Genomic DNA, 13,800 nt, shown 5'->3' with positions numbered 1-13,800 from the left:
GGAGCCAGGAGAGCAGAGCAGCGACGCAGCAGCAGCACCGCCCCCCTTTCCCCAGACGAGGAAATCCCTGCCTCCGTCCGCTTCCTTGCCCGGCCGAAGGAGAGCCAGCCCCCGAGCCGAGCTCACCAGCGTCCGGCTCCTCCCGTCGGTTCCTTCCCCCACCTCCTCCCCTTGCTGCTGCTGCAGCTGCAGCTTCCGCTGTCCTCAGCGCGTAGCGGGTGGGGCGAGGGGAGGAGACAATGTAGCCAGGCTCCCGTTTCCTTTCCGCGCCGCGTGGGGAGGCGGAGAGAAGAGCGCGAGCGCGCAGAGGCGGAGGCAGCCGCGGCGCGAGCAGGTGTCGCTCTCCCAGGGTTGCCGACGGTGAACCCGGCAGCCGGCGAAGCCCCTCCCTCGCCTGGACTGGGCCGTCCTGCCTCGTGAAGGTTACTTTTTTAATAAATTATTGTGGTGGTGGTTGTTTTTCTGTCCGGAGAACTCCCTCAGTTGTCTTATGGTGAAGCAGAAGCCCTCCACACCTGAGCGTGGCATTGCTTCTTCCCTCAGCACTTGGATGTGGTTTAGTTTATTTCGTGGCATTTTCCTTTTAAAAAAAAACTATTTTGGGGTCAGGAGTGCCAACCTGAATATTGTGGGTCAGCCGCGCACGGCATGAGCGATCACATGACGCGCCATTTGAATAGCAATGCCCATCAACTCTGTGGGGGCCCAGACCCCTCAAATATTTTATTGTGGGGGGGGGCCAAAGGCTCCATGGCCCCTAGGAGTCAGCTCCTATATTTGGGGTCACCAGAAACTCTACTTTTGCCCCAGTCCCCAAATGGATAAATGTCATGTGCAGCCTTGTGACAGTGTAATGCTTATCAAGAATTGAACCTGTGCTTGCCAGTTCCTAGGGACATAGCGTTTCCCTGGGCTCATCCAGTTGTCCATCGTCAAAGGCAGCGATAAGAGTTTATAGTCTTTCAAGTCAAGTCAGTCACTATCACTACCGCCCTCATTCCTTCTGATAATGAAGTTGGATGTGTGTACATGGTCATGGCCAAGGGGGGTCAGGGAGGGGCCTCCACCCATCACCTAAATCAATGCAAAATACTTTACTAACTGAGGTTCTGCCACCACCCCCAACACAAAGCCTGCCCCCCAGCATAAATTCTGGCTACACCCATGTGTATGCATCAGTTCAGAACTGAAGCAGGACCTCCCTGTAGTGATTTCTGAATTCGGGGGACTTATTTCAGTTGTAAACAAAATCTGCCCTTCTACCCATATGGGGTGTCCAAGAGCCCATATAGAGTCCTTACATGGGTTCCCTATTGGTAGGAAAAAATAACAGAGGCCAACCAGAGAATATTGAGAAGCAAAGCAGCTGGTAAGCCTGATCTTTATTGGTCTGTTGCAACACGCAGGAAAGGAGGAGGACCCCAAACAAAGGTGTGCCTGCCCTTATATAGACATTTTAAATTCCCTGACCTGGAGCTCAAGACCACCCCTCCATACATCATGCATGCATCACAGAAAAGGCGGTCTACAACAGAAATTTGAACGTTGTTGTTTTTCCTGTCTGTCGGGTTATCTGATAATGCCTTATCTGATTGCCTTTCCTGGTGGTGTGTCACCCTTTGAAACTAAATTCCTGTAACAATGGGAAGGTTCCCTGACCCCCTCCCTCCTTGCAGAGAAAACATTTGGTCAGTTTGGGAGTCAAAAATGGTTTTAGGTCCGTTTTCCTGTGCTGATCTATGTATGTGCTTGGTTGGTACGTTTATGAACATTTATTATGTATTTAAGACCTTAAAGTTCTTATAACATTTGCAAATAGCAAGCAGTTTTTTTTTAATGTCAAAAAATAGTCCAAAAAGGACTTACTGTATATTCAATGAACTACTAGGACCTATGGAAGGGTGAGGGCAGTTGAGCCATGGAATGTTGAAGTTGCCAGTTGAATGAAATGAGGTGGTTTCAGGAGGGTGAGGAAGAAGAAAAGGAGGTGTGTCACCCTCCCATGAACCCTAAACAGCACTATAAGGCTGTTGGGGATGTAATGCAACATTTTGCTGCAAGTCCCCATTGTTCCTTCTGACGCCCAACTTCCAATGTCTGCTTGGAAGCAAAATAGTGCCACTCACTTCCTGCATGTGCAAGAGACCACCTGTCAGTTACCTGACATCATACAAACATCAGCCCCACTTGTCAGGACTTCAGAGCGTTGTGCAGGACTTTCAAACAATGTATTTTGCTTCGAAAGGCACATTCTAGGAAGAAGACTCAGGCTGTGCTTTGAGAAGCTATTGTTATATGGTACAAATGATGCTTCTTTGCAGATTGTGCAATGCAATATTTTACAGACATTCCATAAACTTTATTTTATGAACTTAAGCAAGGGGTGGGGAAGCATGTAAACATGTACAAAGATCCTGGCTTAATGGGAAGGCTGGAACGTTCAGTCAATGTTTCACAAGTAGTTGCTGTTCATTTTTCTTTGTAGAAAGGTTGCCTGGGCCATGGAAAGTTCTTCAGATAGGTTTGGAAAGGATGACTCTGCTGATGCCAAGTTACAAGAATCCAGAGTAGTGACTGAAGAAGAATGGCTGCAGAAATGGGAAACTAACAATATTGGATTTCATAACGAGCAAGGACATCCGTATGTATTCTATCCTCCCATTTTATAATAAAAATTGTTTGTAGAGATATTTGGCTCTTTCTCACATACACGGCTTGTTTAAAATACTGTGTTGAGGACTTGTTTGTGAGCAATACAGCAATCTGTTAATTCAAGGTGACTAATCCAAATCAGATATTTTTGCTTCACTGAATCACAGGATGCAGGGGGACTCCAACTTTTTTGGCACTTTTTTGGCACTGAAGCCAAAACTTCTTCAGTTTTGAAGAAGTTCTGTGGACACTAGTCTCAAAATGGCTGCCATGCCCTGGAGGCATGGCATAACACAAAATTAGAATCTTGTAACCATAGCTCTCCCCCAGCCCTAGACAACCACATGCTTGCAGGGGGAAGTCCTTATTATATAGGCAGCCCTATATAATAATTTTTATTTTATTTTTTATACCCTGCCCAACTGGCTGTAGTTCTCCAGCCACAGGGAAGTTTTTAATGTCTGATGGAGCGTGAGAGGCAGAGGGGCACTAATGTCTGATGTTGTATTATGTTTTTAATATTATGTTTTAATATTTTGTTGGGTGCTGCCCAGAGTGGCTGGGATGACTCAAGTCAGATGGGTGGCATTTAAATATTAGTCATAGTAGTCGTAGTTGTAGTAACCTGGATGGTTTCATTTATTGTTTGTTTGAAGCTGTCCTTTGCAATAGTTGCAGTGGTTAAAGAATTAAACGTTCCCCTCACTAGCTATGATTATGTTCCACTTGTATACTCAGTCAGTAAAAATAAGATATGCTCTTAAAATAATTTATTTTCTTCTGCAGTCTCCTAAAGAAGTATATGGATATATTTCTCGATGGCAGGAGTGGACTGAAGATATTTTTTCCACTTTGTGGCAAAACCATTGAAATGAAATGGTAAACAACACACCTCTAGCTTTCAGAAACTTTATCTTAGTAGCTTGCTTTTTAAAGGGGTTCTGCTGGGTTAAACCACAGAGCCTAGGGCTTGATGATCAGAAGGTTGGCGGTTCGAATCCCCACCACGGGTGAGTTCCTGTTGCTCGGTTCCTGCTCCTGCCAACCTAGCAGTTCAAAAGCACCTCAAAGTGCAAGTAGATAAATAGGTACCGCTCCGGTGGGAAGGTAAACGGTGTTTCCGTGTGCTGCTCTGGTTCGCCAGAAGCGGCTTAGTCATGCTGGCCACATGACCCAGAAGCTGTACGCAGGCTCCCTTGGCCAATAAAGCAAGATGAGCACCGCAACTCCAGATTCAGCCACGACTGGACCTAATGGTCAGGGGTCCCTTTACCTTTACCTTTACTGAGTTGGAGGGGATACTGCTGCAATTTTAAATGCCTTAATGCTGTGCCTAGTCAATCCATAAGGGAATCCTATGCATTCCCCATTGGCATGAATGAGATTATGAGCAAGATTATAAGCGCTCAGGCCACGCTCTTAGCAGGTATCCATAGGACTCAGCTGACCATTCCACAACCATAGATAGGTATGATGCCTGGTGTTTGGAACAAATGGTAACCTGAAAACTCTAAGTTTGGCTATGGCTAATTGTTGTGATGCTGGACTGTTCAGTCCATCCAGATGCAAATGGGTTTGGAATGCATTAAGGTGGTCTGTCCGTGTTGGGTTCATAATCAAGTTTTTACCCAAATGAATCTCTTCATTTTATTTTTATTTTGTAAGCCACAGACGCGTGCACAGCTTGTTATACATCTCACTTTATATCTGAAAGGCATAGGCAAACACTCAGAAAGAACATCCATGATGTTCGGATGAGAGGCAGATTTAGGAGAGTGCGCACTAGGTGCAGAGCCCAGTAGCACTGCAGGAGGTTCTGTTATGTAGAATGGAGCGTGAGAGGCAAATGGGCACTGAATTTTGGGATCCCAGGGTCTTCTACTGTTGGGAAAGTAATGCAAGCATCCACACTTTTTTCATGGAACAGAGCTGGTTTAGATGATAGGGAAGTGACTTTCAAAATTTAAAAGAGAATGAATTAAGCCAAATTTCATTGTGGTCCTTAAATCAGAGAAGATGTCACCACCACACTTTGTATGTATGCATTTCTGTACATGGAACCTTCCTGTCTTCACAGGGAAATGTGGAGAGCCGATGTCTTGAGATTCTTTGCCTTTACATGTCTTCTCCTAGTCATAGGAGCACCTAGTGCACCATTTTCATGAATGCCCAGGGGGCTAACTAAAGATGACTATCAAGTGCGTAAAGAGGTCAGCTTAGAAAGTATCATCTCAGAAAGAAAAGCAGCTTGCATGAAAACAGAAAAGGAGGTGGACACCATCACTCATAGTTTCTCTGCTTCAAATTCCCTACTCCCAGTGGTACACTTCTTTGCTTTAAAAAGCATCAGTCCCGTGTTGGGGTTCTCTTGCACATACTTGCCTATCCTCAGACACTGGTGTTTGAGGTGTGGCCCTGCAGAGCACCAGCCACGTAGACTTTGACCATTTTTTCTTTGTCTTTGTTTTAAAAAACAGTAATAAAGCATAAGTAAACTTGCTGTCTTGTCAACACATAGGTTAGCTGACATGGGGCACCAAGTTGTTGGTGTGGAAATCAGCGAAAGTGCACTGAAGGACTTTTTCACAGAACAAAAACTTTCGTTTTCGGAAGAAGCCATTCCAGGCATCCCTGGTAAAGTACTGAAGGTGTGTATTGGAGATCAAGGAGATGTTCATTTTAATGTGAATATACCTGATTCACACTCCCTTAATCAATACAAGAACTGAAATGCAACTTTCTTTGAAAATTTGTATTTCTCCAAATTTCCCGGTGCAGTTGGTGGGAGCTAAAGTATGCATGGAAATGTATATATTAGTAAAAATAATATACAGTACAGGGATGCATTATCAGGAGAAATTTATTGCAAAAATGCATACACTAGGTAAAAGTGCACACAAAAATATGAATTTTAGGAGAAATGCCAACAAAAATGTATACAATGTTTTGTGTGGATTTTTCAAAAAAAATTCAGAAACTGATGCAGAAATGAGGTGAAATGGATTTAAGTAACTCCATGCATTAGACTGTTTTATGGTTGTCTAACAAATAAAACAATAGTTAATGTTAATTTTCAATTAAAATATCTTACTAATTGTTCTTTCTGCCTTGTTTTATTTAAATAATGCTAACTCAATGTTATCCCTATTTCTCACTGTAGAGCACAACTGGAAATATTTCTTTGTACTGCTGTAGTATTTTTGACTTCACTAGGTAGGAACAAAATGATTACTCTGAATATTTCTGCAAATTAGAATGGTGCTAAGCTCTGTTTGATCTGAACCCATCAAATATTTCCTAAGAAATAAGGACAGACGTTCAGAATATGCTGGATAGAGCATATTTTCCATCTTAATGTGGTAATTGCTGATGCATCATTATTTCCAGAACAGTGAGGTATCTTTTCCAATTAACTATGATTCAGTTTGCAGTTTGCAAGATTAAATATCTCTTGTGAACACCGAAAGTGCTTCAGAACAGTTATATGTACACAGATTGCAGTACTATTGGCTAAGAATTCTTGGTGCTGCCCATAATCTTTGTAAAACTAACTGTTGACTTCAGTAGTATGTGGCCTGCACCCCCAGACCAGATAGTCAAATTTCCCTAGCTGGGGTTAAATCTCTGATCAGTCAATTTTGTTCCTAAATAGAGTGGACTGATTAGGTGGACCGAATTATGATCATCTCTTTTGTTTCAGCATGGGATCTTTAAATAGCATTGTATTAGTTTTACTCTCATCATTCTGTTTAGTAACTTAAGGAAATTCCTGGAATGACAGTTTCCATCTCCTCATCTCAGCAGCTCCCTGCATGTTCTGTACACCCCAAAAAGCCTCTAAGGAGGATTGGACGTCCTCTTGAACAATGTGGGGTGGAACACAGGGGATTGCTGAAAGGGGAAGGATAAGTCAAAAGCAGAAAAAGTTCATTCCATGAACTTGTTTTTGTTCATGGAAGGCGTAGCCACTTTCATATGGGGCGGTTGCTTTCCTATGTTTACAGGATGCAGCCTGTTCATTTTGACCTTCAGCTTCATTGAATGCTCTGGATGAAAATCCCAATTGCATCATCTGGGTGGCTCTTGCTTAAGCAGACTGAGAGCTCTGTGCAGTAATTTAAAACCCCACTGCTTTTTTATGCAACATCTGTCTTTCCTGTGGTTGTTACAGCTTCTGATATGCAATGCTTCCTCCCTCTCTCCTCCTTCTTGTAGCGCCATCACTGGCAAGTTTGATGCGATTTGGGATAGGGGATCTCTAGTAGCTGTTAACCCTTGTGACAGAGAACGGTTAGTAACTATCGCTGAAATTTATGCTCTGTTGATGTTGAGACCTACTATCCTTTGCTAAAAGCCTCTGGCTTTATGGAAAGAATAATTTCCTCTTTGGCATCACTGAATAACTTATACAAGCCACTCTGCCACTTGAGGCTACTCAAGTTCCGTAATACTCAGTTCCATAATAAATGGAATAGCAATGGAAATCCCTGGCTTGTTGAAGTTAAGCCTAAAGCAGTTGCCTCACACACCAGTCCAACAGTGCAGGGGGATTGCACAGGCAAGGGGCCACATGGAGTGTGGGTGAAGTGCTCATTTTCAGGCCAGAAGGCCTGACCTTTTAAGGGACTTTTAATGGGGCAGGGCCTACGAGAGGTGAACTGGAGGCAGAGGCCCAGGTTTGTCCATTTCCCATTCTGTAACAATACTCTGTACTTTGTTGTTACAGAGCTCCACTAAAGATGAACCCACCAATATCAAAGTTTTGTGCTAGATTTTGGGAGATAATAGAGCTTTGTTACAGTGGCCCTGCAATGGAGATTTGTTACAGTGCTGGGGCAATCCTTTCTTTGTTAGGGAGATTGCTTGTTAATGGCCCAAAATGAGCATGTTTCCTTGATGAGAACAAATGCCCAGATAGGTTTGCAAGGAAGAAACTGAGTGGAGTAGCAAATCTGCTACTTCCATAGAAGTGCAAATGCTGCTTTTCTCCAGTTAGCATTTTTCTCTTTGTAAATAAACCAAGTATTTTTAAAAGGCCGTAAAACTCAAGTTCCCTCTCCTCCAAAGGGAACTGAATCCAGGAAGGTCTTACTGCTTGGGGAAGTGGGAACTGTGTGATTGTGTTAAAATCCACTGCCTGAAGTGACACAATGTTTGGGCTTCTTAATTTTCTTTTTAGCTATAGCCAGTTGATATTATCACTAATGGACAGCAGGTGTCATTGTCTACTAGCAACCTGTTTATATGAACCAAGCAAACATAAAGGTAAGATATTATGACTGAACTCCATCTTGACATTGTGAAAATCCTACTTATGAATCATGCAGCCTGGTTTCTTGGGAAGGGGTGACCTTTTGTGACTAGAGATGATTATGAAGCTCAGGCATGGGCCCAACATGAGATTTTGAGGCAGCACACGTTCAGCAAGACTGAAAAGTCAGGTTTCCCAAATGTCTGTTGGTCTGTGATCCCAGCGCACATTTGATTTCCCCCATTATTACTTGCCTACTTTTTCATTCTAAAATTGTGCTCCAGGCAACTTTAAAATACAACGGAGAAGGTTGTAGCTCAGCAGTAAAGCATCTGTGTTGCATGCAGAAAGTCCCAGGTTCAATCCATGGCTGGAAATGGCCCTTTGTGAAATCCTAGACAGCTGCTGCCAGATGTTGTAGACAATGCTCAGCATAAGGCAGCTTTCTATGTTCCTAATTCAATGCAAAAACAAGATAGCAGGTCAAGGGATAACAACATAAAAGAATGCACAGTCCAAGTGTTTGTGGATTTCTACTGCCAGTTGATTTCAAAAAGATGCAACTAAGGTTAGTATTTAGGGATCAGGAGCAAGCCACTGTACCAGGCTTACCCACTTTCTCATAAATTGCACCCATCCTTCTTAACTAGGTTTGGCGGTACAAGTGGCCCTCACTAAACTGGCTTGAAATTGAACAGGTTGCATACGTAAACTTGTGTAGGGTTCTTAAAGTGAGTTTATAGCCATACTTAGTTTGATTTCTCCTTATTAATTGGTTGGTTTCTTTTTCAGGTCCACCCTTCTATGTTCCTGATTCTGAAGTGAAATATTTATTTGGTGAGTCAGCTGAACAATGGTTTTGACTTCTGTCAAAATGCATGTGGCAGACCCAGCATGCATTCACGATGTAGGAGCAAACTGGGTGTTTTTCCACTGACAAAAGACAGTGACGCTGTTTGAGAATGTTTGCTTCCTAAGCAGAATCCGATGGCATTGGAGTCTGAAAATAGACACCAGAAATGTATCAGAGCCCTCAAAAACCATTACTTCCCCAATTTCTTTTTTCTGCTGATTATTTTGTGCTAGGGAAAAGAAACTTGAACCTGCACGTCTAGTCTAACAGATCCTGTCTCCTTGTGATGCAAGGTTACCTTCAATATGGAGCCCTAGTCATTTAACCTAAATTCTTGGACCATTCCTTATTCTCTTTAAATGTTTCAGATTGCCTACCCGCACATAAAGGTGGCATCCTTCACCTTGCTTCTCCCTAATTTCTTTAGACAATGCCTGCTCTGTGGATTTGAGCATGGTGGTGCTGTTTCAGTTTCATCTAAGTCTGGCTCCAGCCTGTGCAATCTGCACATCGTCACACAATTCTCTCCACTTCTATCAGCAGATGCAGGAGTTATACCCTAATAAAATACTGGTTCTGCTATCCCTGTCACTGCCAGGAGTGCTGTGGCTGCCTACTCTGGTTTCTTACTGCACAATATGTGCACAGAGGGTAATGTGATCACTGTATACAAGTATCACAGTGTTTGTAAATGCAGCCTCACTGTGTGTGTTTGTATCCCATAGCCCTTTTATCATATACGTGAACAATGCAGCGTGCCTTTTTGCTCACGTGATTTGGAGTCAAACTGTGCAGGCAAAGGAACATATTTCACCTGCCTTTAGATTAACCACAGTTTGTTGGGGATGGATGACCTGACAAGCAGCAGCTAATCTAAACTGGAAGGAAAAGCTTCCAAACTCCTCATGGCTACACAGAAGAAAAAGGTGGGGAGCACACTAAACTTGATGTGGCTAATTCTCATCATGCTCAACTATGATTTGACTCAGGGGTAGCCAGTGTGGTGTTCTCCAAGTACTGTGGACTACCACTCCCATATCAGTTCCAGCCAGCATGGGATGATGGGAGTTGTAGTCCATCACCTCTGAAGCGTGCCACATTGACTAACTTTGTTTCAGCATGGCATCCAAATGAGACCATTCATGGCTGTTGCGAGGGCTTAACTTCTACTTGCTTAAACGAATGAATGGCCCAAGTGAGAAGACTTTGTCTCTACCAAAATTTATCCCTGGCAAAACACAAAGCAAGCTTTACTTGTCCGTAATTTCTTGTTCTTACTTTCCTTTCAGGCAAATCCTGTGATATTACATGTCTTGAAAAAGTCGATGGCTTAGCAGAGAGGCCTAAGAAGTGGGGTTTAGATTACTTTTGGGAGGTGCTATACATGCTTGTGTTAAAATAGCCAAGAAAGATAATAAGCATCTTGGGCTGCAGGTCTGTACTCAATTACCTTGAAATAAGTCCCACTGAATGGAGAACTCTTCAGAGTAAACATGTATAAGATTTTCCTGTTAAAAGTGGGAGGGTGCAGCTCAATTACTAAACATTTGAACATTATTCAAAATGAATAATTCTCTAGCTGTTAGATTTGACTTATAAAATCTGTACTTCAAACTCATTTTATGTGAATTTCCATATAAAAATCACATTATTTTTGTCTGTTTTGCCTTCTGAATTATTTCACTATAAATACAGTTTTGTAAAGTTGCCAACCTTAGCCTTTTTCTATCTAGTCCTCAAATAATGCAAAGAGGCAGTCTCCTTAGCCATATTGATGCTCATCAGCAGACATGTATAGGGTTGCTATATTCAGAGAGATGTATTGTTATGTAATTGCCAGCTTTCCAGTTTTAGGAGATCCTTTCACAAGGTCTGCTTCAATTTAAGGAAAGGATACTGGTGACATACTGGAGTTAAGAGTTGTTGCTGTTGTTTTTTGTACCGTTTTTTTGTTTACAAATGTACAGGTTGAGCAGGAGGAAGCAAGCACACACCCAGATAGATTGTACTACTTTTGTGACAGCATCAGTTCATCCCTAATATCTGAGAAATTCCTAGCCCCACATGTCACCACCAAGATCAGCAATACTGAAGGTAAATTATTAGCAGAGCAGCGGAAAACTTTATACTCATTTGATTTCTGTAGGTTACAATGGAGACAACTTCAAGCTGTCAATTTCAGGGTACAGTCTAGGCGTAGTGAACACATCCTAGTGGAAGCTGCTTTACTTTATGTCGAAACAAAATAAAAAAAATTCCTTCCAGTAGCACCTTAGAGACCAACTAAGTTTGTTATTGGTATGAGCTTTTGTGTGCATGCACACTTCTCAAGATACATACTTTATATGGCATTCATACCTGCTATGGGTACATGTGCGTTTCCTACAGCAAACATATAATGTGTAAGGGTAGACAGAGTTCTGCTTGTTTGAAACCTTTTTACACCACTCTTCAGTCAAAAAAGCCTCTCAGTACAGCAGACATAAGCTTAATCATAAAAAGTAGCTCCTTCCCACAGAATTACAGTGGAAAGCACCTGATACAAAAGGAGAAATGGATGAGGAGTAAAGGGTGGGAGGGGGGAAGAAACAACAATGTCAGGCACCAGCTCCTAAAGTTACAACATTATTACAATGGTTAAGAGAGTGTAGGAGCCAAATGGAGGTGGCCTCTCAGCAGAGCCACTTGACAACACAGTGAGCATTTTCAGGGGAACGGCAGCAAATCAAGGCTTCCTGGTGTGTATGTCTGCTCCTCTTACTGTACTTTCACTAAGGTTTCCTGAAATAGTTTAGCCATAGGAAACATGAAAGTCATATAAAAGTGTGAAGTGCTTCTGATTCAGAAACCTTGAATGGATCAAACCTCATGAGGTATATAGCCACTCCTCCTTTGCCTCACTGAGTTATCACTTAAACCAGGCGTTCCCAATTTATTTGGGGCCCACTACCTGCTTGATTCCATAAACTCATCCCCATTGCCCCCTACCCTATAAAAAGCATTATTCAGACCCTGTAAGGATCCCACTAGGAAGATAATAACACAATGAACTTCAAAACAGTGACAATTAACTGCAGCATTGGATTCAGAATCCAGTTAAAACTAAAATTGGTTAACTTGATCCAGTGATACTAGCTATTCAAAGTCTGATAGTCTAGGGTTGCTATACATCTGGACATATCCAGAATACCGCATTTATCAGCAGTGTCCTTGCGGAAATCAGTCAAATGTCTGGGAAAATTTGGATGTATGTCAGCAGTGCTGATCTTGCAGATTTCCCCTTAAAATGACTTCGGCAACTTGCCACTGTCCCCTTTCCTCTTAGCGGCCTCCTTTGGGAACCACTGGCTTAAACCAATAGAACAGGGCAGTGTAGGCATTATTAGTTCAGTTGCTAGAATGGCTGGTGTCATTCATTACCTGAATTGCCTTGTGTCTATATGAACCCTTCTGATTCAGCTGTTCCCTCTGCTTCTGCCATTCCATACCTTTATTACAAGCGTCTTTTCCATACTGTGAAGAAAACCCTGCAGCTGAGGAAACAGCTGCTGCCACAAGAGCCCTTTCTTTTGCTGGCGGGGGGGGGGGGGAATTGAGAGGGACCAGCCGGGAGAAGCAGCTGGTGGCATATGTAGCAAGAAAGCACTTTCCCCCCTCTGTATTCCATCCGGGTGCTTTTCCCCAGGAAAGTGGAGAAGCATTCTGTCAAGGGCAGGATGGTGTTCATGCTGTTTTCTTTTTTTAACAGTTTGAACATTCACAAGACGGGGGGGGGGGGGAGGCTGCCTGTCATTTGAAAACAGTGCCAAACAGGCCTGGGATGGTCACTTGGCTTGAATGAGCAACTAAGTTGAGATTATGTCAAGAATGGCAACTTACCGTATTTTTCGCTCTATAACACGCACCCGACCATAACACGCACGTAGTTTTTAGAGGAGGAAAATCCGTAGGCATTACCTCCATAACACACACAGACATTTCCCCTTACTTTTTAGGAGGAAAAAAGTGAGTGTTATGGTGCAAAAAATATGGTAAATGAGGCAGGGCAGGACTTCCTTTAAAAATAAGACAGTTGATTGGTAAACCATTATTCACTCAAGCCCACTATGAAGGTCCCTTGGAAGGCATGGAAACAGTATTTTGTCCATGGGAAATGAGTGGGAATTTAAGGTACAACAGGATTGGCTAGGGTTCTTCTGTGCAACCTCCCAAAAGCTTTGTTAAAACACACACACACGAGGCTCTGTGTTTTTTAATCAATTAAAATATATCTGAAGTGATCCAGTACATGTCAAGCTGCACTCACACCCACACAAATATTCTGTCTGCTATGCAACGGTTAAAAGAATAGGATTAATACTACTACTACTACTAATAATAATTTATTTATTTATACCCTGCCCATCTGGCTGGGTTTCCCCAAGCACTCTGAACAGCTCCCAACAGAAAATAATAATAATAATAATAATAATAATAATAATAATAATAATAATAATAATAATATAATGCTGCGATAAAACATCAAACATTAAAAACTTCCCTAAACAGGGCTGCTTTTAGATGTCTTCTAAAAGTCAGAGAGTTGTTTATTTTCTTGACATCTGATGGGAGGGAGTTCCACAGGGCAGGCGCCACTACCAAGAAGGCCCTCTGCCTAGTTCCCTGTAACCTCACTTCTTGCTGTGAGGGAACCGCCAGAAGGCCCTTAGCTCTGTACCTCATTGTCCGGGCTGGACAATAGGAGCCACTCCATGGGGATGGGAGTCAGGAGGACAAAAGGGGGCAGCGACTGGGGGAGAGGAAGCACCAGCAGCAGGAAAGAGAACAGAGTTAGATATAAGTAGATCTAGAAGAAAGTGAGACAGCAAATTTGCAAAATAAATAGGAGTCAGCCACAAGGGCAGCCTTAGGTCAATGGTGTACCTGATCTCTCTCTAAATAATTAATAATCCCTATTTTTTAAGAAAACACTACCAAAATGGTTGGCTTTGGTTATACCTGAGGGCAGAGTCTCTAGTAAATCTATAAATGTTTCTCATGCTGA

General features: G+C 42.6%; 1 protein-coding gene across 3 annotated transcripts; it reads left to right on the top strand.

Moving 5' to 3' along the window:
• The first annotated feature begins 230 nt into the window (after nt 1-230).
• TPMT (thiopurine S-methyltransferase) lies at nt 231-10,415 on the top strand. Of its 3 annotated transcripts, XM_082235061.1 has the most exons (9): nt 238-422; nt 2,486-2,641; nt 3,439-3,531; nt 5,171-5,300; nt 5,813-5,865; nt 6,868-6,942; nt 7,832-7,917; nt 8,696-8,740; nt 10,046-10,415. In XM_082235061.1, exons 2-9 carry the CDS (start codon nt 2,502-2,504, stop codon nt 10,156-10,158), a joined length of 735 nt encoding a protein of 244 aa, XP_082091187.1. In that variant the 5' UTR covers nt 238-422; nt 2,486-2,501; the 3' UTR covers nt 10,159-10,415. The 3 variants fall into 3 exon arrangements, with proteins under 3 accessions (XP_082091188.1, XP_082091187.1, XP_082091189.1); XM_082235062.1 differs by lacking the exon at nt 3,439-3,531 and having other exon boundaries at nt 231-422; XM_082235063.1 differs by lacking the exons at nt 238-422; nt 2,486-2,641 and having other exon boundaries at nt 3,528-3,662.
• The last annotated feature ends 3,385 nt before the right edge of the window (nt 10,416-13,800 follow it).

This window comes from Podarcis vaucheri, assembly GCF_965113315.1.
Source record: "Podarcis vaucheri genome assembly, chromosome: 8".
Classification (NCBI taxonomy): domain Eukaryota; kingdom Metazoa; phylum Chordata; class Lepidosauria; order Squamata; family Lacertidae; genus Podarcis; species Podarcis vaucheri.
This window is presented reverse-complemented; position numbering and strand designations above follow the sequence as displayed.

What these genes read in the sequence shown, in the direction of transcription:
- TPMT (XM_082235061.1), top strand. Translation starts at nt 2,502, where the DNA reads ATGGAAAGTTCTTCAGATAGGTTTGGAAAGGATGACTCTGCTGATGCC. An exon ending in CATAACGAGCAAGGACATCC is followed by an intron (nt 2,642 to 3,438) that starts GTATGTATTCTA and finishes TTTCTTCTGCAG; the next exon opens with TCTCCTAAAGAAGTATATGG. An exon ending in TGAAGTGAAATATTTATTTG is followed by an intron (nt 8,741 to 10,045) that starts GTGAGTCAGCTG and finishes CTTTCCTTTCAG; the next exon opens with GCAAATCCTGTGATATTACA.